Consider the following 27,266-nt stretch of genomic DNA (forward strand, 5'->3'; position numbering starts at 1 on the left):
CTCTGTTTTCAGGGTTAAAGAGCTAACTGTTTCTGCAAAGCCATAGATAAAAACGGTAGCGAGTGAAGACTTAAATGGAGCTTGACCTGGATTCATTTTTAGATTCACACGCTGACGATGATGATGATGATCACTTACTGCATCATCGCACTGTTGATGAAATTCTCCTCAACCACTCTTCCTCTTCTTCGCCTTCTCCTCCTCCTTCTCCATCTGCTTTGCATAGACGCAGTGATCTAGATCGTCGCAATCGCTCGGCAGAATCATCTTTTCAATCCCTAAAACCGCCATTAGAGTTGCATCAGACAGAGTCAAGAGCAGAGTCAATTAGTCGTAAACAATCGAGTGAATTTTCTTCACCACCAGCAGGCCAGAGTGTGTTGCCACCATTTTTCAGTGGGGTCATCAGATCAAATTCAAAACCTGGAGATGCCTTGGCTGCGGCTTTCGCTGCATCCCGCTCCATTCCCGCACCTCGTGCAGCCGCCATCAAATCCAGAAAAGCAAGCTCCGGAGTGCTGCAAAGGGCCTTGGAAACTGATGAATTGGCTCCTATAGATCCTCCAGCTCGCACTGATGCCGACATTTCTGACAAAAATCTTGATACTTTTGGGCGCACAGTGTTTTTACAAGAGATTGGTTCTGAGACTATTGGTTTGGAAGGTAACATAAAGGATCAGTTTCAAGCTGGTCAAGTTCAACTAAGTGATACAGACAATGGTAGTAGGGAGGTATCTACAGTGGATGCAGGTATGGACAATATGAATGTTTCTGATGCAGGTGATGTTTCTGTGGTGGATGATTTTTCAGTTAAAAGTAATTTGAATGAAGCTCTAAGTTATACTGGAACTCAAGTGGAATCTCCTAGTAGAACTGAATCAGACTCGGTTTTTCATGATAGCTCTGGGTTGGATGAGATTGAAGATAGACAAGTTCAACCTTTATTTGGAGGTGAAGATAATGTTGTAAGTGCGGATAGCAGCGAAGAGGCTGGTACTAAGGAGATACTCTCTTCTCCAGTCTATGAGACTCTTTCTGATGAAGATTTGACTAAGAATGATGGTGCAAAGCTTGAGCATGAAAATGTAATTCCTCAATCCAAAGAAGGAGAGGTCAGTTCCAATGGAGATGAAACCAATTCTTTAAATGATGCTGCAAGTATCATTGATGAGTTAGTTTTACAGCAGGAAAGTATGAGGGATAGTACAAATCCTCAAAAGAATTACCATTCTGCCTTGAAGCCCCTAGAATTGGCTGAGGAAGCTGAAAAGAAGCAGGCCTTCACGGCTATGCATTTAGAAGAGGGTGCTTCTGCTCAACCAATGAGGCTTGATGGAGTTCATAGGAGTTCTAATGTCCTGGGTTACTTTGATGTAGATGACAACAATACCATCACCCAAACCCTATTTTCTCAAGCTTTTAGGCGTGAGCATGGATCTTCACAGGTCCTGGCTGTTCACCTCAAATACATTGCTGTGGGAATGTCCAAAGGATCAATTCTTGTGATGCCAAGCAGATACTCCTCCTCACATCATGCTGATAACATGGATGCTAAGGTTTTTGTGCTAATTAGCTTTGTGCACCGGCACCTTATTACAGTGATTGACCACATTATGAATTAAATTTTGACAAAAAGTATTGTTCTATTCCAAGAAGTATCATTCATTCCCTCCTCTTTGAACTTATAAGGTTGTAATTTAACAAATATCTTCTTCGTGTAATCACTTTTGAAAAGGAAATTGCTCATCGTAGAATCTCTATATTGGTATTGTGTATATTTTCTTGTTACTTGCATTATTGATTTTGGATTCGACTGAATAATTAAATATTTTACTTTCTGATGGTAGAAATGTGTATATATTTCAGATGTTGATATTTGGATTACCGGGAGATAAATCTCATGCCCCTGTAACTTGCTTGAGCTTTAATCAGCAAGGGGACATGCTCTTTGCCGGATATGGTGATGGGCATTATACTGTATGGGACGTACAAAGGGCCTCTGTGCTTAAAGTTGTCACTGAACATAAAGCTCCAGTTGTTCACCTTTTATATTTAGGGCAAGATTCTCAAGTTACTCGACAGTTTATTGTGCTCAGCGGTGATACTAAAGGTGTAGTTAACTTAGACCGGTTTACAGTGTTTCCCTTGTTCAATAGAATCTCCCTTTCGAAGTCGCAGGTAATTTTATCCTTTTCATGCTTCTCAATTGACATGAATATCCTTCTCAAAATATTGACATGAATAACATGCATCTCTAGGTTGAATAATATATGTTAACATTTAAACAGGAACTGCTAAATGAAAGCAACAGCACTACATTATGTGCTGTGTCACTACTATCTGGTGAAAGTTATGGAAGTGCTATGGTGGCGGCAAGTCAAGAGGGAGGCAGCCCTTCTTTGATTGAGGAAGGTGTGGTCATACTTGGCACACACCAATATGCTCTAGTGGTATGAAGTTCTTAGAACATTCATTGGCCTGGAAGGATTTCACTATCTCCCGGAACCCAAACTCCTTGTAAATGATCAGTTTAACCTTCATTCCTGCTTCTTGGTCAAGACTTCTGTTTCACTGTCTTTTGCAGGCAAAATTAAGCCCCACATTTAAAGTTTATGCTAAAATTCCACGTCCTGATGGTGCTAGGGAGGGTTCAATGCCCTATGCTGCTTGGAAATGTATGGAATCACATATTTCTTCAGTTTTGGTATGTATGAATTTTGGCTGTGGATATGTTGCATATGAGCTTGCTAAGATTGTTTTTGTTGCAGCAGAAAGTATTTCCACTGAAACATCAGAAAAAGTTTCACTGCTTGCAATTGCTTGGGATCGAAGAGTTCAGGTTGCAAAGCTGGTGAAATCTGAGCTAAAAGTCTGTTGGAGATGGACTACGGATAGCTCAGCAGTTGGGCTGGCATGGTTGGATGAACAGGTACATAAAGTTCTTGGTGTTTTATCAGGAACTTCCTTTTCTCATCATTTATCTGCAATATTTTGAGTACTTGCATTTAGGTTTGGACAGAAGTACAAAAATTACAAAGATTTTTTACTTGTCCAGATTTTGGTAATTCTCACAGCAACTGGACAGCTTTGTTTGTTTTCAAAAGATGGGAATTTGATCCACCAGAGAAGTTTTTCTATGGATGGATCTTGTGGAGAGGATCTCATGTCATACCATGCCTACTTCAGCAATGTCTTTGGAAATCCTGAGAAAGCTCATCACAATTGTTTAGGTGTCAGGGGGGCAACTTTGTACATTCTTCGGCCATCCCAGCTTGTTGTTTCACGCCTTCTTTCCTGGAAGGAACGAATAGAAGTTTTACATAAAGCAGGTGACTGGACGAGTGCACTGAACATGGCAATGTCTCTTTATGATGGTCAAGCACATGCTGTTATTGACCTTCCAAAGAATTTGGATGATGTGCAGAAGACCCTTATGCCATATCTTGTACAACTGCTGTTGTCATATGTAGATGAGGTGTTCTCCTACATAGCAGTGACATCTGGCAACCAACATGGGCAGCCAGGCCAATCAAATGAATTGAAGTATGATGCTGACTTTGTGAATCCTGATATTAAGGAGCAGTACACTCTGGTTGGTGGTGTTTCCGTTGAATTCTGTCTTCATATCAAGAGACTTGATGTTCTCTTTGATGAAATTTTTCCAAAGTATGTTGCTGTGAATCACAAGGGTATGTTGCAATGTGTTTATACTTTAACATCCTGCATTATGTCCCATGTCAACTATTTGGGGCTTGTTTCTATGTTTGATGCCTCCTTGATGAAAAAGAAAATTGCTTGCACAAAACTATAATATATTAATGAATGCCTCCAAGTACTGTAGTGAATTAACTAGGTTAACAATTTTTGAGGAATCGAAGATAATAGGGTGAACATATTATTAAGCAGAGTTTGAATCGAAAAGGACAAAACATAGTCTGAATAAAGAATTATTTCAGGTTTGTTTTGGTAACTTTTTCCTTCCCCCCAACTACCCTCCTCTCTCCTGTCCACTAACCTCTGGAACTCAACTTTCTGCAGTAACTGACTTATCCCTTCCGTAGCAAACGAAGCCTAGAAACTAGTTATATATAGATAAGAACAATAGTACAATCTGATGTCTAATGGAGCCCCCAGGGGATAGAAGTTCAAATTCCATCAGAGGCGACACTAAGTAAATTCTTCTCATCTTTCTAAGACTTAACATGCAAAGTTATTGGTTCCCGTGCTGGTGGGAGGTAGCAGGTACCCAGTATATTAGTTGAATTTTGTTAAGCTTAGCCTGGATTCCATTGCTATCAAAAAAGGGAATAGAATAGAAACATCTAGCAGACTGTCAGTTAATCTTCTAATTTTGTTCGTGTTCCTCCTGTGGAATTTTGGCCGTTTTCTGTTCTCATTTACTCCAATTTTCAACAAGTTATATTGCCTTGAAACTAATACTCTGGCCAAATTATATGTTTCCATGTACAGATACATTTTTGGAGCTTCTGGAGCCATATATATTGAAAGACATGCTAGGATCTTTACCACCTGAGGTATATCTGTGGTTTTGCTTTGTTAATGTTTTTTGAATTGGGGTGTTTTATGCCTCATATTACTTTACTGTGTCACCATTGGGCACTTGATTTGTCATTCATTTTTAAAAGCTTATAATGTATGCTGATATACTGTGATCTGTTATTGCTGAAGATAATGCAAGCACTAGTCGAGCACTATAGCACTAAAGGTTGGTTACAGCGTGTTGAACAGTGTGTTCTCCACATGGACATGTTGTCCCTGGATTTCAATCAGGTATTGCTGCTTGTTTTATAAGTCAAAATTTATGATTACTGCTTTATGAACAGATGAAGGTTCTCATTAATAAGACGTGAATGCAAAGGACAGTTGTCCGCAAACAGGAAAAAAGTTGCCTAAATCAAATAAAGCTTCCACTATAGGCTTTGGTTTGGATTTTTTTTTCTCTTCCCTGTGAATTTGTCGGATTTAGCTGTTAAATTTTTAATCTATTTTGTAGGTTGTTCGCCTATGCAGGGAGCATAGACTGCATGGTGCATTGATCTATTTGTTCAACAAAGGCCTTGATGATTTTAGGACTCCATTGGAAGAGCTCTTTTTAATTTTGCGGGATAGCAAAAGAGAAAGTGCTACTGCTCTTGGGTAAATTGATTTATGTGTATATTGGATATATTAATTATCTAATGAACATGACGTATACCGTGTACAAGTTTGATATCCCCATATAATGTTAATTTTCTGCCTAAAGTAGGTGATCCAATTCCTAAAGTGTCATTTATTATTTTTGACATTTTTATGAATGCACATTGGTGTTTTCAAGTAAACAAACTTCACCTTCCTCGTGGAAACAGGTACAAGATGCTTGTTTACCTCAAGTACTGCTTCCAAGGTTTTGCTTTTCCTCCAGGTTGGTCTGCAATATGTTATTTATAGCTTCTATACGAGTAAATTTAGGTTTGTTTTCCGCATTTGATAATGTGTGCTTAAAAAAATTAGTCCGTCTTTAATAAGCTTGAGAACAGAAGCAAAAGGGATATATTTGGGTTTCACTTTACTCATACTATATCCTTTGCGATTCTATTTTATTTTCTACCATGGTCGTTGATTCTTGTGATATCAGTTAAATTTGAAAAAAAATTTAATGAAAAAAGAAGTTAATTTTGAAAGGTTTGGTGGTATAAGATCAAATGAGGAAACAATCCAGATTAAAGGAAATATAAAATTGTCAATTATTTTATGCACATGTGTGTTAAAGCATTCAGCTTCATGTACCTTGAGGGAGATTGAGAGAACTTGACACTTCCCTTGTTTGTGTTAGCATCAGAGCCTTCAAGGAGACAATTACTTTGGTTGTATGGTTAGATTGGTTTTAGATAGATAATGTAGTTATATATTATATTCCTTGTAAGAAGATTAAGGATTTTTGGGTTAGTGAATCACTGATGAAATGATGCAACTACCATTTTGGTTTCCAGCACAAATTGTGTATATATATATATACTGAATCTGTTACCTTCTCAAAAAAACCAAAACATAAAAGAAAAGAAGAAGATAGATAGTGTAGTTCAAGGAGAAACTGAAGGACATGAGTAAGAGACTTTGGGGATGTGAAAGATGGGATAAACAAGGCGCTAGAGAATCTCGAGAAAGTTAACAGATTAGAGGAATATTCCCTCACACATGTGGTTATTCTCAAAAGGGAAGGGCTCAATTATGCCACCAAACTTTGAGAAAAGGCTCATCTATGCCATCCGTTAAAAGTTTGACTCACCTATGCCATTACCGTTTAAGAAAAGGCTCATCCATGCCATTTTTTAACAGTGGTTTTGCAAAACCATATTTTACATGTGGCAAATTATAATTCAGCCACATTATTATTATTATTATTATTATTATTTTAAAAGAAAACAAAATTCTAAATAAAAATTAGAATTAAAATAAGCCACCCAAATTTTAAAATCCCATGTAAAAAATGGTTTTGCAAAACCACTGTTAAAAAATAATGGTATGGATGTGCCTTTACTTAAACAGTAATGGCGTAGATGAGCCAAACTTTTAACGGATGACATAAATGAACCTTTTCTCAAAGTTCGATGGCATATTTGAGCCTTTTCCCTTCTCAAAATTGATTTTTACATATTTTCCCACATTAATATATATTGTGACATGTTGCATTGCCTATATACTGTTCTCTTTACGGATTTAGTCTTTGAAGACCGACACAGTAAATATCCTAATCATATATGCACCTCGGCATCTTGTCCAGGAGAGAAACAACAAGGATTGGGAATGTGTGTGGGGGAGGGATTATGCTGAGGAATTTCTAAGGGAATGAAATGAATCTTTAAAAATAATTTTAGCTATTCTGCATTTCTGCTTCTTGTGGGGACCTTAATATGGTATTTCACACACTATCTTTTATTAGTTATTACTTAGTTGTGCTTTTTGTGTTTTGCTTCAAGCAATTGATGATGAACTGTGCAGGGCGTGGAGCATTCCCTTCCACACGTGTGCCGTCTCTTAAAAGAGAGCTTGTGCAATTTTTGTTGGAGGAAGCGAGTTCTCCAAATTCTTCGACAGCAATGTGCTTACCTTACAGTGGACCGAACCCAAACCTTCTCTCTCTGTTAGAGCTCGACACAGAGGCCACCTTGGATGTTTTGCGATATGCATTTGTAGAAGGTGAAAATGAAAGTTACAGTCCTGCATCGGATCCAGCCAATTCAAAAATGGAAACAGCTGAAGTAGTCTTTTCAACTATCGAAGGCATAAACTTAGTTCAGAAAGTAGTAGATGTCCTTGCGGTCATTCTTAATCTGAGTTATTTCCAAACTGGTGGTACCTTTAACAATAAAGATGAAATATGTACTGACATTTGGCCTACAAGGAAAGATACCGAATACATATTAGATTTTATTTCCTTTTTAATTGCCTCTGAAAAAGCTAAGGTTTCAAAAGATACCCTTCGTCAAATTTTTGAGTGCCTGACACTGGGTAACGAAACTTACCCTAACGTTTCTGGGCGGATAGTTGAAACCTTCAATAGGAAACAGAAGCAACTGACTGCACTTTTAGAAGTTTTGCCAGAGGAAGACTGGGATGCTGATTACTTACTGAATTTATGTGAGAGGGCTCAGCTGCATCAGGTACTTTTCCATGCTAAACTGTTTCTGTTCCTTTTTCTTCTGTCAAGTATCAATGACTTCAATTATTTAAGAGGGCATACTATTTATTTTAGGTCTGCGGCTTAATTCATGCCATCACACATCAGTATCTTTCTGCTTTAGACAGTTATATGAAAGCTGTTGATGAGCCTATTCTTGCTTTCGTATATGTTGATGACATGTTGCGGCAACTGCGAGGCAAAGAATCTGATGATTTCAGATCAGCAATCATTTCTCGAATCCCAGATCTACTCAAGTTGAACAGGTTGCAATACAATTCCACAATGTTTGTCATTCATATTCAAGCTGGATTTTCATGAGATGAAGTTCATTCTATGCCAGCACCAAGCTGTTTAACCATATATTTTAGAGGATAATCACAGAGTGCTGAAAAATCTTTGCTAATTTTGGGATTCTGCAGGGAAGGAACTTTTTTTCTGATTGTCAATCATTTTGGAGAGGAGAGCGATTACATTTTGTCTCAGCTGCAGTCTAATCCAGAAAGTCTTTTCCTTTATCTGAAGACTCTCATTGAAGTTCATTCAACAGGCACCCTAAACTTCTTTTCTTTAAGAAAAGATAATGCTTCAAACTTCTCTAGTGGAAGAAATAAGAAACATATGTCCTCTGAAGTCTACCTGGAAGCCTTGTCTGACTTACCTAAGCTCCTGCAGAACTATCCAATTCACATAACTGATGAAATGACAGAGCTTTATATTGAGGTGAGTATTGTACTCAACTGGGTAGCGTCTATGTAGAAAGCTTGTTTATGGGTAATTTTATCCTCCATCGCATGATTTGCTTCCACCTTATGTTTTTCTTATAGAGTAAGGTAATTTAATTTAAAGTAGCAAGAAAGTGCAGATCATGTTCAAGAAATGGACTTAGGTTCCTATTCTAGACTTAATGAATCAATTAAGTACAATATATTACCAAGTTCACTCACTGTAAATCCTCCAATTCATCCCAGTTCTTCAGCCCTTTTCCGCATTGAGCTCAATATTTCCATTATTGTGACAAATAAATAAAGAGAAAGTGGATCTCCCTACCTCAATCCCCAATGAGATTTTAAAAATGCATCTGGAAATCCACTAATTAAAACTGAAAATCTGACAGTAGACATGCAAGTGCTAATCCACTTGATCCACTTCTCGCCAAAATTCATCAACTTCACGATATACAGCAAACAAGACCAATTTACATGGTCATAAGATTTTCCTAGATCTAATTTACAAACTACCCCAGCATCTCCTTTCCTCAACTGACGATCATTGATCAATACATTCATTTGCCACCAAAGCTGCATCAATTATTTGTCTCCCTTTAGTAAATGCATATTGGTTGCCTGATATTAGCTTATTTATCACCTTCCACAACTCTTTTCTTCTTAGGTATCAAGGCAATAAAAATAGAACTTAAGTTTCTAATAAAGGTTCTTGATAGAAGGAAGAACTTCACTGTCTTCAGAACATCTCCTTAACAGTACACCAACATTTCTGGAAAAAACCCATGGTAAACCCATCAGGCCCAAGGGCCTTGTCCCCATCAAATAGTTTAATCACAGCTTGTACTTCATCTTAAAGAAAAGCACCTTTAAAGCTAATCACTTCCATCATCAGATAATGTTACCAGATTTTTATCAATGCACTTTGGTCTCCACTTTTCAGTTTCTGTAAAAATATTATCATTGAAATCCAAGATATGTTCTCTGTTCTCTGATAAGTCATCTACTTACTCTCCATCAATGCTGATTTTGTCAATACAGTTATACATTTTATGTGCATTAACTTGTTTGTGAAAGGATTTTGTAATTTTGTCTCCCTTCTTCATCCAAAGGCATCTAGACTCTTGCCTCCAAGATATATCCTCAGCTTTGGCAATTTCTTCTAGCTCCCTGTTAATAAATTTCTTTCAAAATTAGCCAATTCTTTCTCTTGGAGCGTAGCACTTCCGTGATCAAGTTCCTCTAACTTTTCCATGGCTGGTCTCTTCCTTTCGTCCAATCTACCAAACACCTTCTCCGTTCTGCTTTTTGATGTCAGTTTTTAACATTTTAACTTTTTAACAAGAACAATATCAGGTTTTCCATTAATCTCATATGGTTTCCACCATTTATCCACCGAGTCAGCAAGTTTGCACTTTGTGTCCTTGCTTACTTACGTAATGAGAACTTGAGATCCTTGTCATGACCCATTAACTCCAAATAGTTTCAAGAGCATGTTGCATAGCTGCTAAGTTTGTCTACAATGAAGGAAGATATGATCAACTGTGTAAAGTGAATCTTCACTCAGAGTGCATCAGCTACAGAGCATAATATTATTCCCTGGTGTAGATTATCCTGAGTCAAACAAGAGCCTTAAGCTGTAATCCACCCAAAACAAGCAACTTTTGACTTGACTCCATTTTCCATTTTTTCAAGGCCACCTCTGTTACCGTATTTCCTAGTTGAATTACAATTATATAGTATGATTTGACTGAATAAAGACCTCTTCCACTGCCTGTCTAAACAATAGAATCCCGTTGGTCCCTTTCCATCTGCACATTGTCCATCATCCGTAGCAACAGGTTGACTCCTATCTCCCAACAACAACATACCTAATGAAATCCCACAAGTGGGGTCTGGAGAGAGTAGAGTGACCTTACTACTACCTCGTGGAGGTAGATAGGCTGTTTCCAAAAGACCCTCGGCTCAAGTGCAGGAAATCTAAGTACGAAGAAGAAGATAACAGTGAAGAAAACATAGCAAATATTAGGGGAAACAGTGCAAAGCCTACAAGAAACAAGAACAACAACCAGAGAGTGCGATAACCTAAACACAATAGAAAACAGATGGTGATAGATATCAAAAGCACGGACTACAAGAATACGGCTGGTATAACGACAAACACCAACAAGTCTAAACCCTTGAAAAGCATGACAACACTCCACTACCTACTAACCTTCTACCCTATTATGCATCCTCCATACCCGCCTATCTAAGGCCATGCCCTCGGTAATGTGAAGCTGCGCCATGTCCTGCCTAATCATCTCTGCCCAATAATTCTTCGGCACGACTCTTTTAAAGACCCTCCTTCTGTCGAATTGTCTAACCCATAATCTGTTCTTCTCCCCTTTTCTTCTACTTCACGTTATGTTGTGTTCAACCATGAATATAAGTTAGATTTTGCTTTTATTACAATTACATTTTTCCAGCCTTCTGTACTCTCTTCCTGTATCTCTTTGTTTGGTTTCTGACCTTGGTTGTGCTGTCTCAATGCCAATTCTTTCTAGGTTCCCTCCCTATGCTTACTTACATCCTTGCTCCTATCCTATACCTTGTGCAAAATAATTTAACCTGATTATCAGAAAAGCTGTCTTTGGATGTTCCGAACAAAAGCCAAATGTTGTCACAACAACAACATACCCAGTGAAATCACACAAAGTGGGGTCTTGGGAGAGGGTAGAGTGTTCGCAGACCTTATCTCTACCTCTTGGAGGTAAGAGATGCTGTTTCCGAAAGACCCTTGGATCAAGTGAAATGTTGTCTAAACATGGAAGATAACTGTGTCGTACAGACATTTTGCTCTTGTACTCATACATTGTTAAAAATGCTCTATATTAGAGGTCTACCTTTTATCCTATATAGGTGAGAACGCCTTTCTAGTTCACTTTCTTTTCCTTAAATGTCGTTTTAGCTTATTGAGAATGAACTTTCTCCTGATATGCCATGTATCGATGGAAATACCTGCTTGTCTCTTATCTTTTTCTTTTTTTTTGGATCATATAACTGGAGTTTCATTGAAAATGCATTAAGAGGATACTGAACATTACAGCAGAGAGCAAAAGGGAGTCAGCTCCCTGTACAGTGCCTTCCTATATGTGGCCTAAGGAGCTAACAAAGAAAACAAAATTGATAAAAATTATTTACAGCATGGCCTACACCAACAAAAAAGGTTTACAAGGCATCTAGCTTTTAGGATATTATGGGAGTTTGTACTCCATCAAAGCATCTGCGATTTCTTTCCTTCAATAAGCACCTCAGCCAGAGGACTTTTTGATGGGCCTTGGGTAGTATGTGGGGACTTTAACACTGTCAGATTCCCTTCAGAAAAGAGAAACTGCTCTAGATTCACAAGAGCAATGTATGATTTGTCTGATTTCATTGAGGATATGAGCCTTCAAGATCCACATTTGATAGGGAGCAAATACACTTGGAGGAAAGGGGAGAGTCACGATGTTTTTGCCAGGCTTGATAGGTTCTTATTTTCTGAAGAATGGAATGAGGAATTCAAGAACATTAAGCAGACAACCTTACACAAGGTGACCTCTGATCACACACCCATTTTGCTCCAAAGTGGGAACTGGGAACCTAGAAGATTTTATTTCAAATTTGAAAATTGGTGGTTGCAAACAGAAGGGTTTCTGGATAGAGTTAAGATGTGGTGGAATTCTATAGTCTGTGAAGGGAGGCCAGATTTTATAGCTTTCAAATTGAGAGCCTTAAAAGATAAATTGAAGGAATGGGCTAAGACCTCCAATGGGAATTTAGCAATGCAGAAACAGAACATCCTTGCGAAGCTGGAAGAATTGGAGGAAATTCAGGATCAAAGAGCATTTATAGAAGATGAGACACTCTCAAAGGCATAACTCCTTGTAGATTTTGAAAGCATAGCTAAATGTGAGGAAATAGCTTGGAGGCAAAGATCAAGGGTCAACTGGCTGAAACAGGGTGACAACAACACCAAGTTTTTCCACAGATCAGCAAATGCCCATAGAAGATATAACAATATTGATGAACTAATAGTGGATGGGGAAGCAACCAAAAATCCAGAAGTTATAATGAAGGAGATTGAGAAGTTCTATCAAAGACTATATATTGAAACTGAGACATGGAGGCCAGCTGGAGGATGCAGGGCAGACCGCAGAGTTTCTATTGAAGACAATCAAATGCTTCAAAAGGAATTTGAGGAACAGGAGATATGGGAAAATGTGAAATTTTGTGCTGGAGACAAAGCTCCTGGCCCTGATGGATATACCATGGCTTTCTATATCCATTGCTGGGAAGTAATAAAGGGGGAAGTAATTAGTACCATCATGAATTTCCATGAAAGATGTTTCTTTGAGAAAAGCTTCAACTCTACCTATGTGGCTTTGATTCCTAAAAAGATTGGTGCTATAGAGCTCACACATTTCAGACCTATCAGTTTGATCAGCAGTGTTTACAAGATCATCTCTAAGGTGCTTACAGAGAGGCTAAAAAAGGTTATTCACAAATTGGTGGACACTCAACAACTGGCCTTCATCAAAGGAAGGCAAATAATGGATGCCATCCTCATGGCAAATGAACTAGTGGACTCTAGAGTCAGAAGCAATATACCGGGCATTCTATGCAAGCTAGATATACAAAAGGCTTATGACCACCTCAATTGGAATTTTTTGCTGGAGACCCTCTCCAAAAGAGGATTTGGAGGCAGATGGATAAGATGGATGAAGTTCTGCATAAGCACAATCAATTTCTCTGTTCTTATCAATGGCTCCCCTACAGGTTTCTTCTCCTCACAGAGAGGCCTAAGGCAAGGAGACCCATTATCTCCTTTCCTTTTCATCATTGCCATGGAAAGTCTTAATGATATGTTGAAAATTGCTCAAGAAAATAGCTGGTTGAAGGGATTCAAAGCTTCACACAGGGAAGGCTCAAACTTGGAGATTACCCATTTGCAGTACGCTGATGATACATTGATCTTTTGTGAGGCTAGTAAGAACCAATTCATTATTCTCAGGGTCATTTTTGTTCTTTTTGAAGCAATCTCAGGATTACACATCAACTGGAATAAGAGCTTCCTATATCCAGTTAATGAGGTTCCTAACCTAACCTCAATGGCTGGGGTCCTTGGTGGAAGTATTGGGGAGCTACCAACTGTATATCTGGGAGCCTCTGGGTGACCAGAATAGGTCTATAGATATATGGAATGGGGTGGTAGAGAAGTGCGAGAAGAGGTTGGTGAACTGGAAAAGTCAATATCTCTCCTTAGGAGGAAGATTAACACTAATCAATAGTGTTTTGGACTCTATGCCGACCTATATGATGTCCCTTTTCCCTATCCCGGATGGGGTCATTGAGAGATTGGATGTTCTAAGAAGAAATTTTCTCTGGGAAGGGAACAGTGAAACCAAGAAATTCCACTTGGTAAAATGGGATGCACTGATTGGGAGTAAACAAAAAGGGGGTATGGGGGTCAGGAACTTAAAAACTCAGAACCAATGTCTTATGATGAAATGGCTCTGGAGATTTGCTTCTAGTGAGTTAGCTCTCTGGAAAGAAGTAATCTAGCTGAAGTATGAAATGGCAGATCATTGGACCACCAGAATGGTCACTGATACTTATGGGATCAACCTTTGGAGGTCCATTAGAAACCTGTGGCCAAAGCTTAGAGAAAATTCCAGCATAAGAACAGAAGATGACAGGAAGGTACTTTTCTGGGAAGACAAATGGTTAGATCAAGCCCCCCTAAGGGACACCTTCAATGATATTTACACCCTACACCAACAACAAAGAGCCATCGTGGCCGAAGTCTGGTCAAATCAGGGATGGAATTTGAGCTTTAGAAGACCTTTTAATGACTGGGAGATTTTGAGGTTAGTTGAGTTCTATAGCAAATTGGAGCAATTCAAAGGAACTTCAACTGACCAAGATAGATTGGAGTGGAAAGGCCACAGTCAAGGTAGTTTCAGTGTGAAAGAGGCCTATAAAAAATTTAACCCTTATGATAATCAGATTGAGGACTAGCCTTGGAAGCTTATATGGAAAGTCAAAATTCCTTATAAAGTTTCTTGCTTCACTTGGCTTGTGGCCAAACAAGCTGTTTTAACCCAAGAAAACCTCATGAAAAGGGGGATACATCTAAGTCCTAGGTGTTTTTTCTGTGAAGAAAAGGTTGAGACTGTAACCCACCTTTTTATACACTGCAGGATTATCCTTCAACTATGGGAAATGTTTCTAAGTAAGAAGGGCCTGAACTGGGCAGACTTTGAAGATCTGGAGCAGTTATGCTAACCTGTCAGACCATAAGGATAGGTGGAAAATTATACTAGCTTGCATCTGGTGGGCTGCTTGGACCGAAAGAAACTTCAGGTGCCATCAAAACAAGAGCAACAATATCCAGAAGATGAAGATGAAGTGCTTAGTTTTGTTTCATTTTTGGTGTAAACAGGAGTATAGGGAAGATCTAGAATCAAGTATGGATGTCTTAGGATCATTGTAAATTTTTGTTAAAAGGGTTGAAGATCTTCTAGATACTCCTCCTCAATTGTAATTAGGAAACCTGTAACTTTTTTTTGAACTTTCTGTTTTTGTGGAAATAGAATACAAGTTGTTACCTTCTCAAAAAAAAAGAAAGTGCAAGCTGGTACCATATGCCATATCTTCCGGATGGACTTACCAACTTCCCACTGCCCCCAATTTCTGTAGACTTCGTTAGTTTGTTTTGAAAGTGCATTACCCAGTGTACCCCAAAAAGGCAGAAGAACATACTCCATATCTCGCTTGCTATCCTACAGTGATATAGGGAGGCGAGATGCATCTTCAGAGTGTTATAGGCACATATAGAACCTACTGTTGATGAGAGCCTCCTTTTCAAATTTTCATGTGTTAAACAAGCACTAGATAACACTATCCAGCTGAAGCAAGCGTTTCCGGTAGGAATTTTGACATTCCACACTAGCTTCCGCGGCCAATCTTCTAATTTCTGCTGCTGCTGCTGAACATATTGAAATAGCACGATTTCACTGTAAACATACCATTTTCACTACAGCTCCACCAACTTGTCCATCATGAGTGGGGTTGACTGTTACTACTTCTAGCCTTGACCAGAAGATTTACTACTTCCTCCAGTTCCCAATCTTGAGTGTTTCTTCTAATAATTAAGTTCCATTTGGCAGCATGTAGAGATGAGGTCAAAAGGTATAGCTCCTGGAATTCCTCTTTTAGAGTGTTATTTCCGAGCCATTTATCTTTCCAGAAGACCAGAACCTGATGTATCTACCATTATCTATCTTGAAATGAGTGTTTTGGTTAAATTCATCCTACAGATTACTGATATTTTCCATGGACCCTCTCTTTTACCTCCAACAGATAGGTTTGACTACTTGGCAGTCTGTTTTTCTAGAGTTGTATTAGTTTTGTTATCTCGGTCTCTGTTTTATTGATCTAAATAAATTAATTGGGCAATTTTTAGTTCAACCATCTGCTGTCAGTGACTATAACTACCAGAATATATGTCGAAAAAAACAGAATATAGAACCCTTCGGGGTGGTCCAGTGGTTTGGGCTTGGGACTTCCATGTTATAGGTCTCAAGTTCAAAACCCCTTGCCAACGAAAGCAAGGGGTTTGCCTTCTGGGTCGAGCTCGTCACACCAGGCTTGCCTAGTGCGGGTTACCTCTCCTATGTGGTTTGCGAGCTATTGCATAGGACAGGGGTTTTGCCCTGTGCACACCCAAAGGGTAGCGGTTGCGGGTTTCCCTTGTCATAAAAAAAACCAAAATATAGAGCTTTTGCTTAAAAGTCTGTTCCAGAAGCCGCTTCCATTTAGAGTCTTACCTGGAGTCGAGCTAACTGCATAGGCAGAGGGGAACTTTCCTAAAAAGCCTAATAGCAATTAACGACATTGGAAACGACGAATCACACTCTGAAAGGAGGTTGTAAAATCTTGACTGGTTCTGTAGATGCAATTTTTTCTTATACTGCCATCTAAGTGCAACGTCTTCCTTATAATGTTTTTTTTGTGTAGCTATTATGTAGGTACGAGCGTAAGTCAGTTCTCAGATTCTTGGAGACTTCCGAAAGCTACAGGGTGGAGCGCTGCTTGCATTTATGCCAGGAGTATGGAGTTATAGATGCAGCTGCTTTCTTGTTAGAAAGGGTTGGTGACATCGGAAGTGCCCTTTTGCTTGTTATATCTTCGCTCAATGATAAATTCATCCTGCTTGATTCTGCTGTTGAAAGTGAACATTGTGGTACGGCTCCGGGGCATTTCAAAGCTATTTTGAGCAAGAAAGAGGTTTTTCCCTCTAAACTCTTCTTCCATGATAAGATTTCTTGTTGTTAGGTCTAGTCCTTTAACATCTTATTTTGTTTCAGGTCACTGACATAATAGAGATTTTACGCACTTGTATTGGACTGTGCCAGAGGAACAGCCCTCGATTGGACCCCGATGAAGCAGAGAGTCTGTGGTTTCAATTGCTTGATTCGTAAGCCAATGTCCTTTATTTGCTTACTCTTACTTACCTTTACTATTCGTGTTTGCCCAGTTTTTCAATAGCAAGACTTCAAATTCTAGTGGCAACTGCTTCCCTTCAGGCCACTTGAAATCTTTAGTTCCTTATTTCACTTCGACAGGTTTGTATTCCTGTTGGTATTGGGTTATACACCTCCTGAACAATGATCTCTAGCTTCATGTGAACATATTTAGATGTCCGTAGACTAGGGCATATAATCATTAAGGAACTGCAGCATGACTACTTGAGATAGCAGCCAACAGACTTTTGCTGAATAAAATTAGAAATTGTAATTAGTTACATCATGAATACTAATAATTATAGGTTTCAATAATCATTCTGGTCTTAGTTTCCTTAATCAAGTGTTGCATCTCAGTGGTTTATGAGTTCACAAGATCCTTAATTAGAAATCTCCCTGTTTAGCCATATCACTGAAATTGAAAATACAACAAGTTCTTTAACTTATCTAACTACTTAATGTTCTGCATGTAATAGAAATTCAATCCAATAAAACAAATTGTAGATCTGGAAAGCTTATTCAAAGTTCCACATGTTTCCAAATTAAGTAACTTCCATCTACAAGTATTATTTCTCATCAAAATAAGTATGCTCCATATATGTTTGTTTTGATCTGAAATCTTCTAAATATGAAACTTATAACTGGATAACTCCATGTTACAAGTAAACATGACAACAGAAAATATATCAATCCATATTTTGTTAGTAAAACAACTACAGCTACAAGGATTCCAAATTATATCGAAATTCAGAAATTCAAACCCAGTGAAAAAAATACATCAAAATAACCAATCAGAAACTTATTTTTATTTACATGAGAATGACATTTTTTTTTTTTTAAACTGGTAACTTTGTGTCTATTGATAGAAACAGATCAGTACTTGGGCTGTACTAGGGCCATAATTACAAGTAAATCCAGATCCTATGATCCCATGTCTATTATGAATCTAGCATATCAATTAATAGATACATGATCATTAGACCGAATCTGACTACCAAAAACATTGAATCAAGATACAATTCAATTTGATTTGTTCTATACTATTTTCTATGTTCTCAAAACACCTAGAATTTCTCTCCTTCCAGATTGTCCACCATATGCTGGCTGGTATGATTCTCCACCTACTTCTGCTTCTTGCCAGAACCCAGCTTCTTCCCAACTTTGAAGGGCCTCTGTAACCTTTCCTGGCATAGTCCAGGAGAAACCTTTAAGGTTTATGAATAGCCTCCAAATCTGACATGTGATCTTGCAGTGAAGGAACAAATGCCGAACAGTTTCTGCTTGTTCTCCACAAAAAATGCATCTCGGACATAAAATTCTCCCCTTTTTCATCAGATTGTCTTGTGTAAGGACAACTTCCTTAGATAGGAGCCAAATAAAACATAATACTGACATTTAATATCAAGCAAGTGTTAGAACTCATGTATTTTTGTGCATAAATTGTATATAATAACATCTAATTTAAAAGTGTGGTAGTTGGAAGTCATGTTTATTTGTTCCTTAGGATTAGTTTTTTAGATAAGTAAAAAGAGTTTTTCTTTTTTCAGGACAAATAAAACATGATTTTGAACTATTTTCTATCCATAATATTCTTTTCTATGTACTCAATGGATTTCAAATCAGTGAGCATTGAAATGGATCCTTCTACTTCTTGGGAGGAGTTGGCACCCAATGTGATTCAGGTTCCTCTTCTATGGCTACTCTCAGTCCATTCACCTATTTTGTTGAATGGTAGTAGAGGAAGACAAATGAGATCACCTTTTAGATTCGGGAATATGTGGTTAATTGTGGATGATTTCGGGGTAGAGTTGTTAACTGGTGGAGTAGTTATGTGGTGGAGGGAAGGCCATCTTTTAGGCTAGCCAAGAAGTTGAAATTGCTTAAAGTCTACATAAGGTTGTGGAATAAAGAGTTTATTTGGGAGGGTAGAGGTGAAGATAAGGGAAAGTATGAACGAAGTAAGGGGATTTGGAGAGGATAATAGTGTGGAGGGAGTTAGAAGAGAGGAAAAAAGGATGGGAAAGGGAGGTAACTGACTTGGTTTTTGCCCAAGAGGTCAATTGGAGGCAGAATCGAGGGGAGTTATGGTTAAAGGAGGGGGACTCTAACACAAAATTCTTCCACAGGATAGAAGTCGCAAATAGGAGAATGTTATAGATTTGGTGGAGGTCGATGGGGTGAGCCATGTGTGGAAGGAGGAAGTAGAAGGGGCAGTAGTAGATTTTTATGAAAAATTATCTAAAGAGGAAGCAGAGTGGAGGGACTACATTTGTGGTTTAGGAGAGGACAATTGAGGAAGAGAGTCACATTTGTGGTTTAGGAGAGGACAATTGAGGAAGAGATGAAAAAAGTTGTGGAGTGTTGTGCGAGTGACAGTTCCGGGCACAAATGGTTTCTCTTTCGTTTTTTTTTCGAGCAATAATACGATCAAAACTGATGTTATTGATACTTTGTTGAGTTCCAAAATAGAGGTGAATTCAAAAGAAGTATGAATGCCTCGTTCATTGTCATCATCCCTAAATGTGATGGAGCGATGAGCATAAAGGATAATAGACCTATGATTCTGATGGGAAGCATATACAAGATTATATCTAAGATATTTTACGTTAGACTTAAGAAGGTGCTGGATGAGACCTTTTCCACTACACAATGCTTTTGTGGAGGGCAAACATATTTTGGATGTAAATTTGGTGGCAAACGAAGTGGTGGATCCAAGATAAAAGTAAGGGGTGTTTGGTGTGTTGTGCAAACTTGACCTTGAAAAGGCTAATGAATCATGTAAATTGGAAATTCCTAGATTCCATTATGCTTCAAATGTAATTTGGGGAGAGGTGGAAGAAGTGGATCTGCTTTTGTATATCTTGGGTGAGATTTTCTTCATTGGTGGTTGGTAACCCGTGCGGCATTTTGGGAGCTCAAGGGGTTTGAGAATTGAGACAAGGAGACCCTCTATCACCGATGTTTATTCTTGTTATGGAAGCTATGAGCACGATGATGGATAAAGCTATCTTGGGGGGTCACTTGAAGAGTTTTGATGCTGTAGTTGGGAGTGTAAGGGCAATTTCAATGTCACACTTTTTAGCAGATGATACCTTGGTTTTTTGTGATGCAGTCAAGACCTAACTTGACTATTTAGGCCAAGTTCTTATTTGGTTTCAGGCAGTGTCAGACCTTAAAATTAATTTGAGGAAGTGTGAGATTATTCCTGTGGGAGAGGTGCGTAACATTGGTGTAAAGAAATGGATCTTGAACCTAGGGTTGGGAATTCGGTAATTCGGTTCGTTTTTTTTTTTTCGGTTTTTTCGGTTTTCAGTTCTTGTACCACGTGTACTGAACACCGAACCGAATTATTTTGGTTTGGTTCGGTTTATATTATTTTGGTTTGGTTTTTGTTAGTTCGGTTTTTTGTTACAGGAGGGTAGTCAGTCGTGAATAAGCATCACTAACAAAATGGTGCTTGTTGTCAACGGAAAGAGAGCTGGCTTCTGATTCTTCTTCTCTACCTGTTGTACTAAGATGCCGCATTAGTACACTTCCATGTCCTATCTCAACAGAAACCATAGGCTTGTCACTCTCAAAAAGCACTACCTGCTGGAGTGCTGCTTCGATGGTCAGCTGGCGGCTGCTGCTGGTCGGCTGGAGCTGCTACTGGTCGGCTGGCGGCTTCTGCTGGTTGGCTGCTAGTCGGCCGGTCGCTGGTCGACACACCGCCGCCGGAAGTGGAAGTGGGAAAGCGAGTCAGTGAAAGTGGCGCCTAAGAAGAATGAAAACTCAAGTTAAAAGTGAAGCGTGGTCACTGTTATTCAGTGACCTAATTCAATTGTGCATATACTAATATTTATTATTTAATAATTAATATAATATTAATATATATTATAATTATAATATAATATATTTCGGTAAACCGAAATACCGAATAATACAAAAGTCACATACCGAAAACCAAACCGAAATACCGAAAAATACGAAAATTTATACCGAATACCGAAACCGAAACCGAAATACCAAAATAATTTGGTTCGGTTTGGTATTTCGGTTTTTCGGTATTTATGCCCAGCCCTACTTGAACCTAACTCAACCCCAAAATCTAGCTCATGAGGGAGGATTGCTCAAGTCCATATAAGGACAACAATTAACTTCATCCCAACCCAATGTGAGACTCACACACCCCTCACACCCAAGACTGGACATCTGGAGCGTGAGCAATATATGATGGGCGCCCAACATTTGGTAAATAGTAAATTGGGATGATCTTGGCTCTGATAATATGCTAAATAGACCTTAGGCTTTACTCAACCTCAAACACTAGCTTAAGGGGGAGGATTGTCCATAGCCATATAAGAGTCCAAGTCACTTCATCCGCCCATGTGGGAGTGTTCTTTCACCCTCTTTCCCATCGCACGCCCAAACATAGTCGGGGACATAGTTCGGTACTGGAGCGTGAACAATCTGTCTAGGGGCCCAACACTGGAGGCCCGACTCAGATACCATGTTAAATTTACCTTAGCATGAGGGGAGGATGGCTCAAGGTCATATAAGAAAACCAATTAATTTCATCTCACCCGATGCGAGACTCAACAATTGTATTGCTTGATAGAGTCCAAAATTGTAGAGTTGGGGCTCTTCGATTAGATATCTTGAAGTACTGGTAGGTGCCTCAAAACAAGGATCATTCGGCTAAGTTGCTTGGACTTAGGGGCGGGTATCCGACACGGATGCAAATCCAAGGGTCGGATTCGGCAAAATCTAAATTTTATTATTCGGAGGTATGGATCAAGGTATGGATATGGGTGCGGGGATTCGACTAAACAATCCAAAATTATAAAATGGAGATTTAAAAATATTCTAAACTTTGAAAGACCCCCAACTTCTTCTTTCACGCTCTCTAGTTCTTCCCCTCCAAAAAAGAAAAAGAAAGTCATTCAAGGCCTTCCACCAACTCTCCTTACAGAGCGTTGCCACTGTCTACCAAAAGTCGGAACACAAGTAAACAACCACTTGAATTCTTTGTTTCTCTCCATTTGGCTTGAAATATGAAACAATGAATATTGACCAACAGGAAAAAGCTAAAACAATTGACAAAGGGACTATATGCCATTTCTCATGTCTTAAATTTATTTCATCTTTTATCAAAATTTCAATTTTCCCCAAAATTTGTCGACAAAGTATCCAATGTGGGTTGACCGAATCCCACACGTATCCTGCACCCGCCTCGTGTCAACACGGGTGTGAAAACAAAAATGAAGAGTCCGCGCAACTTAGTCATACGGTGTGGAATCTGGTTCTTTAGAGGGTTGAGAAAGACTAGCGGGGAGGCCCTCTGGAAGAGACTAGCAGGGTGGCAGAAAAGATATTTGTCCAAAGGTGGAAAAGAAGTGCTTATTAAGAGCACATTATTGAACATTCCAACATAGTACATGTTTTTGTTTCATGCTTTGACATTGGTCACTGAAAAGTTGGGAAATATTCAGAGAAATTTTCTTTGGCATGTGGTGGGAGACTATCATAGTTCCTAAAAAATGGGGAGTCCTTGAAATTAAGATTTATAAGTTTTTAATAAAGCTTTATTTGGAAAATGGTTGTGGAGGTTTGGGCCACTTTGGGGTGGAGGTACAAGCTTTGTGGAGGGGGTGATAGTTGATGAATATGGAAATTACGGAGGGGGTTGGAAAACTAGAGATATCGTTTTGCCTTTCAGTTATGGTTTGTGGAGGAATATCATGAAGGGACAGGATAATTTTGTGGAAGATCTCTCAGTCAAGGTTGGAGATGGTAGAGAGTTTAATTTTGGGGACATAGCTAGTGTGGGAACATATTATTGAAATGTGGATTTCAGAGTTTGTATAGACTTTCTTGCCAAAGAGGCTTGACAATTCAACAAATTCAGGAACACAAAGTAGAGGGAATTTTCAAGATTGGGAAATGGGTGAGTTTCAAAGATTGCTAGCCCCACTTCATTGTTCATTGGTAAGTCAATCCAGTGGATAATCTTTGGTGGTGGGGCCTGGGAAATAATGGTATGTTCTCTGTACGTCCTTTTCCTGAGGAACTTTCGGTTAAGGAGGAGTTTGTTCCCATGCAAGTGTTCCAAGGGTGCCGAGGATGATGTGTTTTTTCACTTGGCTAGTCACTAGAGGGTTGATCTTGATAGCAGAAGCTTGTCTGCATCAGTTGGTGTTACATGTGTAAGGAGAGGGGCAAGGACATGGATCATCTTCTTCTACATGTGGGTTAACCATGAGATTATGATGGATACATATAGGTGGTTTGACACTCATTAGGCAATGCCAAAAACTGTGAGAGAGTTGGTGTTCAGTTGGAAGAGCTGGAGAAGGAGGAGAAGACGAAGAGTTTGGAACATGGTTCCGCTTGCGTTATTGTGGGTAGTTTGGAGAGAGAAATATGAGAGCCAGAGTCGTCTCTCAGTTGATGAGTAGTAATCTCCGATTGCTCATTTTCTTTTGGTGTAAAGAGAAAGTTGCTGGTTGTATAGATGATTGGGTAGAGTTTGTAGAGAATCATGTTTTGTAGATTTTTTACTTTTTGGCATATCCCTTGCATATGGCCAATATGGCCATGTTAATGGATGAAAGTATGTTTACTTGATTTTAAAAAAATTCATCTACATCACCTATTAATTCCCTCTTTTTATTCCTTGTACAGTTTTTGTGAGCCTTTGATGGATTCACATGATCATATAATAAGATATAAAGAAGAAGAATGTGTGCAAGAAGGCGAGCGGGCTTGCAAAATTCAGTGGAAGGTGTCAAAATCTCATAGAAATGCTCACATCCTCAGGAAATTGCTCTCTGTGTTTATCAAAGAGATTGTTGAAGGAATGATTGGATATGTAAGCCTCCCGAGGATCATATTAAAGCTTCTTTCTGATAATGAGACACAGGAATTTGGTGATTTCAAACCTACTATACTGGGGATGCTTGGAACATATGACTTTGAGAGGCGGATTTTGGTAGGTTTCCTTGTCTCTTTTTCATCTCTCCTTTTTTTTTTTTTTTTTTTTTTTTTGTTAATTATAAATGGCATGTCAATTGTACATCATCCATTCACATGATCTAAAATTGTAAATTGGTTGTGAACATTTACTTAAATAGGTCTTTCCTTGTTGTTTGGTGTCTGAATGTCATCTGTTGGCCTACACCTTTTTTTTAATTGGTTGTAGAAAGAATTCCCATATCTGGCTACTCAATGTGTTAAACCTTTTATGTCTCTGGATTTCTCACTAGGAAACCTTTGATTAATTGATGAAAATATGAAGTGAAAAATAATTAATGTCCTCTTGTGCATGAGTTGAAGTCTGTATTCTTGCATCTGTGACATCCTTTGGAAGCAACTCTTTCTGTTGCTTGATGCCCAATTTCAAAATACCTGAACTTCTATGTTAGGAACCTCAATGTGGAAGTTGATTTTGCAACAATCGTTCAAGGGACTGATCCTTCAGTACAACTTGATTTATTTTGTCCGAGTAGCTGGAGATGCAGCACAATCATCATTCTTGATTTCTAACCAGAACAGCTAATTAGAAAACGAAATAAAAAAAAGGGAAAAAGGACGAATATACCCCCGAACTTTGATAAATGGTACGTCTATACCCTCCGTTATACTTTTCGTCCGTCTCAACCCTTGCCGTCCAATTATCGGTGCACATTTGCCCCTCCCACTAACGGCACCCTCTTTGTGTACACGTGGCGAAATCCTAAGCCACTACCCGGTTGACCAACTTTTTTAACCCAAATTCTAAGAACTCGCCCCATAACCCAATAAACCCACCCAATTTGTGGGTAAAATATACCTTCTAAAATCTGAAGAACCCACCCATAACCCAATAAATCACCCGATTTGTGGGTAAAATATACTCTCTAAAATCTAAAGAAAAGACTCAAATCCTAAATCGTTTTCGTTCATCTCACAAACCCTAACCTAGTTCATCAGATTTTAGAGAGTTCATCGATGCAATTGCAGCCTCAAATGCCGGCGATTTCTTAGAAACACACATCAGTGTATCATTTTGTCCAGCCTCGTCCTTAAATGCAGTCAAAGGGTTAGAGGATTCATAAGCTAAAGTTGGATGCCTGCTGCTGCTGCTTGTGGTTCCCAGATGCAAAAAGTTTATGCCTGTTTTTGTTGCCTTTGTTAGTGAAGATGTTAATGAATTGGAGTCTTTTTCGGCAAATTTTATTGCTAACACCAATATTCTTTGGCTGCTCCATCTGATTGCAATGTTGTAATGTTTTTGAAGAGGTGCCATTATTATTTGAAGGCGGCCCATCCTCCAGCAGCGTCTCACAGATAACAGCAGCAGATGGACCAACTTTTTCAGCAGTCACATTTTCATTTTCCGTCTGACCAGAAAACTAATGTTAGCAAAAAAGGAAAAGAACAGTTGCATACAAAAAGATGTCATGAGTAGGACACACCATTTGTTCTCCCTTGGGAATTTCATTGCAAATAGAGGCAATGATTTCTCCATATTCATCAAGATTCATGCTTCTTGATTTGAGGGCTTTGAGAAGACAAGGTCTATTGAGTTTAATTTTCCTAATTATTGAGTGTAAATTTTACTAATTATTGAGTTTAAAATCTAAAGAAAAGACCCAAATTTTAAATTTTAGAAGGTATATTTTACCCACAAATTGGGTGGGTTTATTGGGTTATGGGGCGGGTTCTTAGAATTTGGGTTAAAAAAGTTGGTCAACCGGGTAGTGACTTAGGATTTCGCCACGTGTACACAAAGAGGGTGCCGTTAGTGGGAGGGGCAAATGTGCACCGATAATTGGACGGCAAGGGTTGAGACGGACGAAAAGTATAACGGAGGGTATAGACGTACCATTTATCAAAATTCGGGGGTATATTTGTCCTTTTTCCCTAAAAAAATTTGGTAATTTTCATTGAATTAGTGCAATGAAGTTCATATCAGCTAAGTAATATGACTGCGTTAAACTTTTTACTTGCCATTTTATCCTGTAAAGGCCTTCTAGTTTCCAGAGTTTTCCTTTTTTTTTTTTGTTTGGGTGGGTGGGTGTTGACAAGTTCTAGCTCTTCAAGGCTAGACTCCTTTGTGATAAAGGATTCAGATCTGGACGCTTAAAGTAACTTTACCAATCTCTGACAAGTATTTTCATACTCTTTCTTTCACACACTGTTACAGGATACCGCTAAATCATTGATTGAAGATGATACATATTCCTCCTTGAGCTTACTGAAAAGAGGAGCTTCTCATGGATTTGCACCTCGGAGCCTCCTATGTTGCATTTGTATCTGTCCCCTCACAAAAGATTTCTCAGCTTCTAGCATTCAAATTTTTACTTGTGGTCATGCAACACATCAGCAATGTGAACCTCAGGAAAGTGAAGCATCAATCAGGGGTAACTCAACAGGATGTCCTATTTGTATGCCAAGAAAGAATTCGGAGAAGTTGAGAAGTAAATCTATGCTTGTGGAGAATGTATTGGTGAAGTCTATATCAAAATCCCATCAAACAAATGGTACGACTGGTCTATATCCACATGAGAATGATGGTTTCGACAACTCCTATGGACTTCAGTCCGTTTCAAGGGTATGAAAGTTCACTATTAATAATTCTATGCTTGATACTCCCATGTCCTTACCCCTGCACCCCAAAAGTCTAGGCTTGACTGATCACATGTGAAATTATGCAGTTTGACCTCCTCCTTAATCTTCAAAAAACCCACCAGTCTATGCAAATAGAGAATATCCCTCAATTGAGGCTTGCACCACCTGCTGTATACCATGAAAAGGTTAAGAAAAGAAATGTTCCCTCGGCTGGAGAAAGCAGCAATGGTCTGGCAAAACTGGAGAAACCAAGTAGGAGTAAGCATCTCAGAGACGTTAAACTGAAGGGATCGTCTTTAAGGTTCCCCCTAAAAACAAATATATTTGGTGAGATTGCTGTTTTGTTCTACACATTCTTGATCCTTAGAAATTGTACCTCATATTTCTAAACCTTTCTTAAATGTCATCTTTTGTAGGTAAAGAGAAGAACATTAAGCTGTGACAATAACACTTTCTAGCTGGATGCAATCGTTGTTTTCCTGGTATATCTTCGCTACCTTGTATATTATTGCAGAAACTGAATTCGCGGGAGAGTTAGAGATTTAGGATGTTTCTGCTCTGTACATTTGTTATCTGCCCCATTTTATTTATGAAATCAAAAACAGTATAAGAAAGCAATGCTCTGATCTAGTGCTTAGATGAGTAGTGTGTTTACAGAAAATTTCAACCTTGTATATTTTTCTCCGTAAAGTAAAATATATTTGAGGATACTGGATATTGCTA

At 38.7% G+C, this 27,266-nt stretch overlaps 1 protein-coding gene across 1 annotated transcript; it reads left to right on the plus strand.

The window, feature by feature from the left end:
• On the plus strand, positions 1–27,266 carry LOC125869266 (uncharacterized). Its single transcript, XM_049549834.1, has 19 exons — positions 1–1,556; positions 1,867–2,178; positions 2,289–2,450; positions 2,585–2,675; positions 2,769–2,929; positions 3,056–3,689; positions 4,471–4,535; positions 4,690–4,791; positions 5,015–5,157; positions 5,367–5,422; positions 7,000–7,661; positions 7,754–7,944; positions 8,101–8,401; positions 16,447–16,716; positions 16,797–16,906; positions 23,616–23,922; positions 26,119–26,526; positions 26,630–26,870; positions 26,960–27,266. Exons 1-19 carry the CDS (start codon positions 75–77, stop codon positions 26,983–26,985), a joined length of 5,724 nt encoding a protein of 1,907 aa, XP_049405791.1. The 5' UTR covers positions 1–74; the 3' UTR covers positions 26,986–27,266.

This window comes from Solanum stenotomum, chromosome 6, assembly GCF_019186545.1.
Source record: "Solanum stenotomum isolate F172 chromosome 6, ASM1918654v1, whole genome shotgun sequence".
In the NCBI taxonomy this organism is placed as follows: Eukaryota; Viridiplantae; Streptophyta; class Magnoliopsida; order Solanales; family Solanaceae; genus Solanum; species Solanum stenotomum.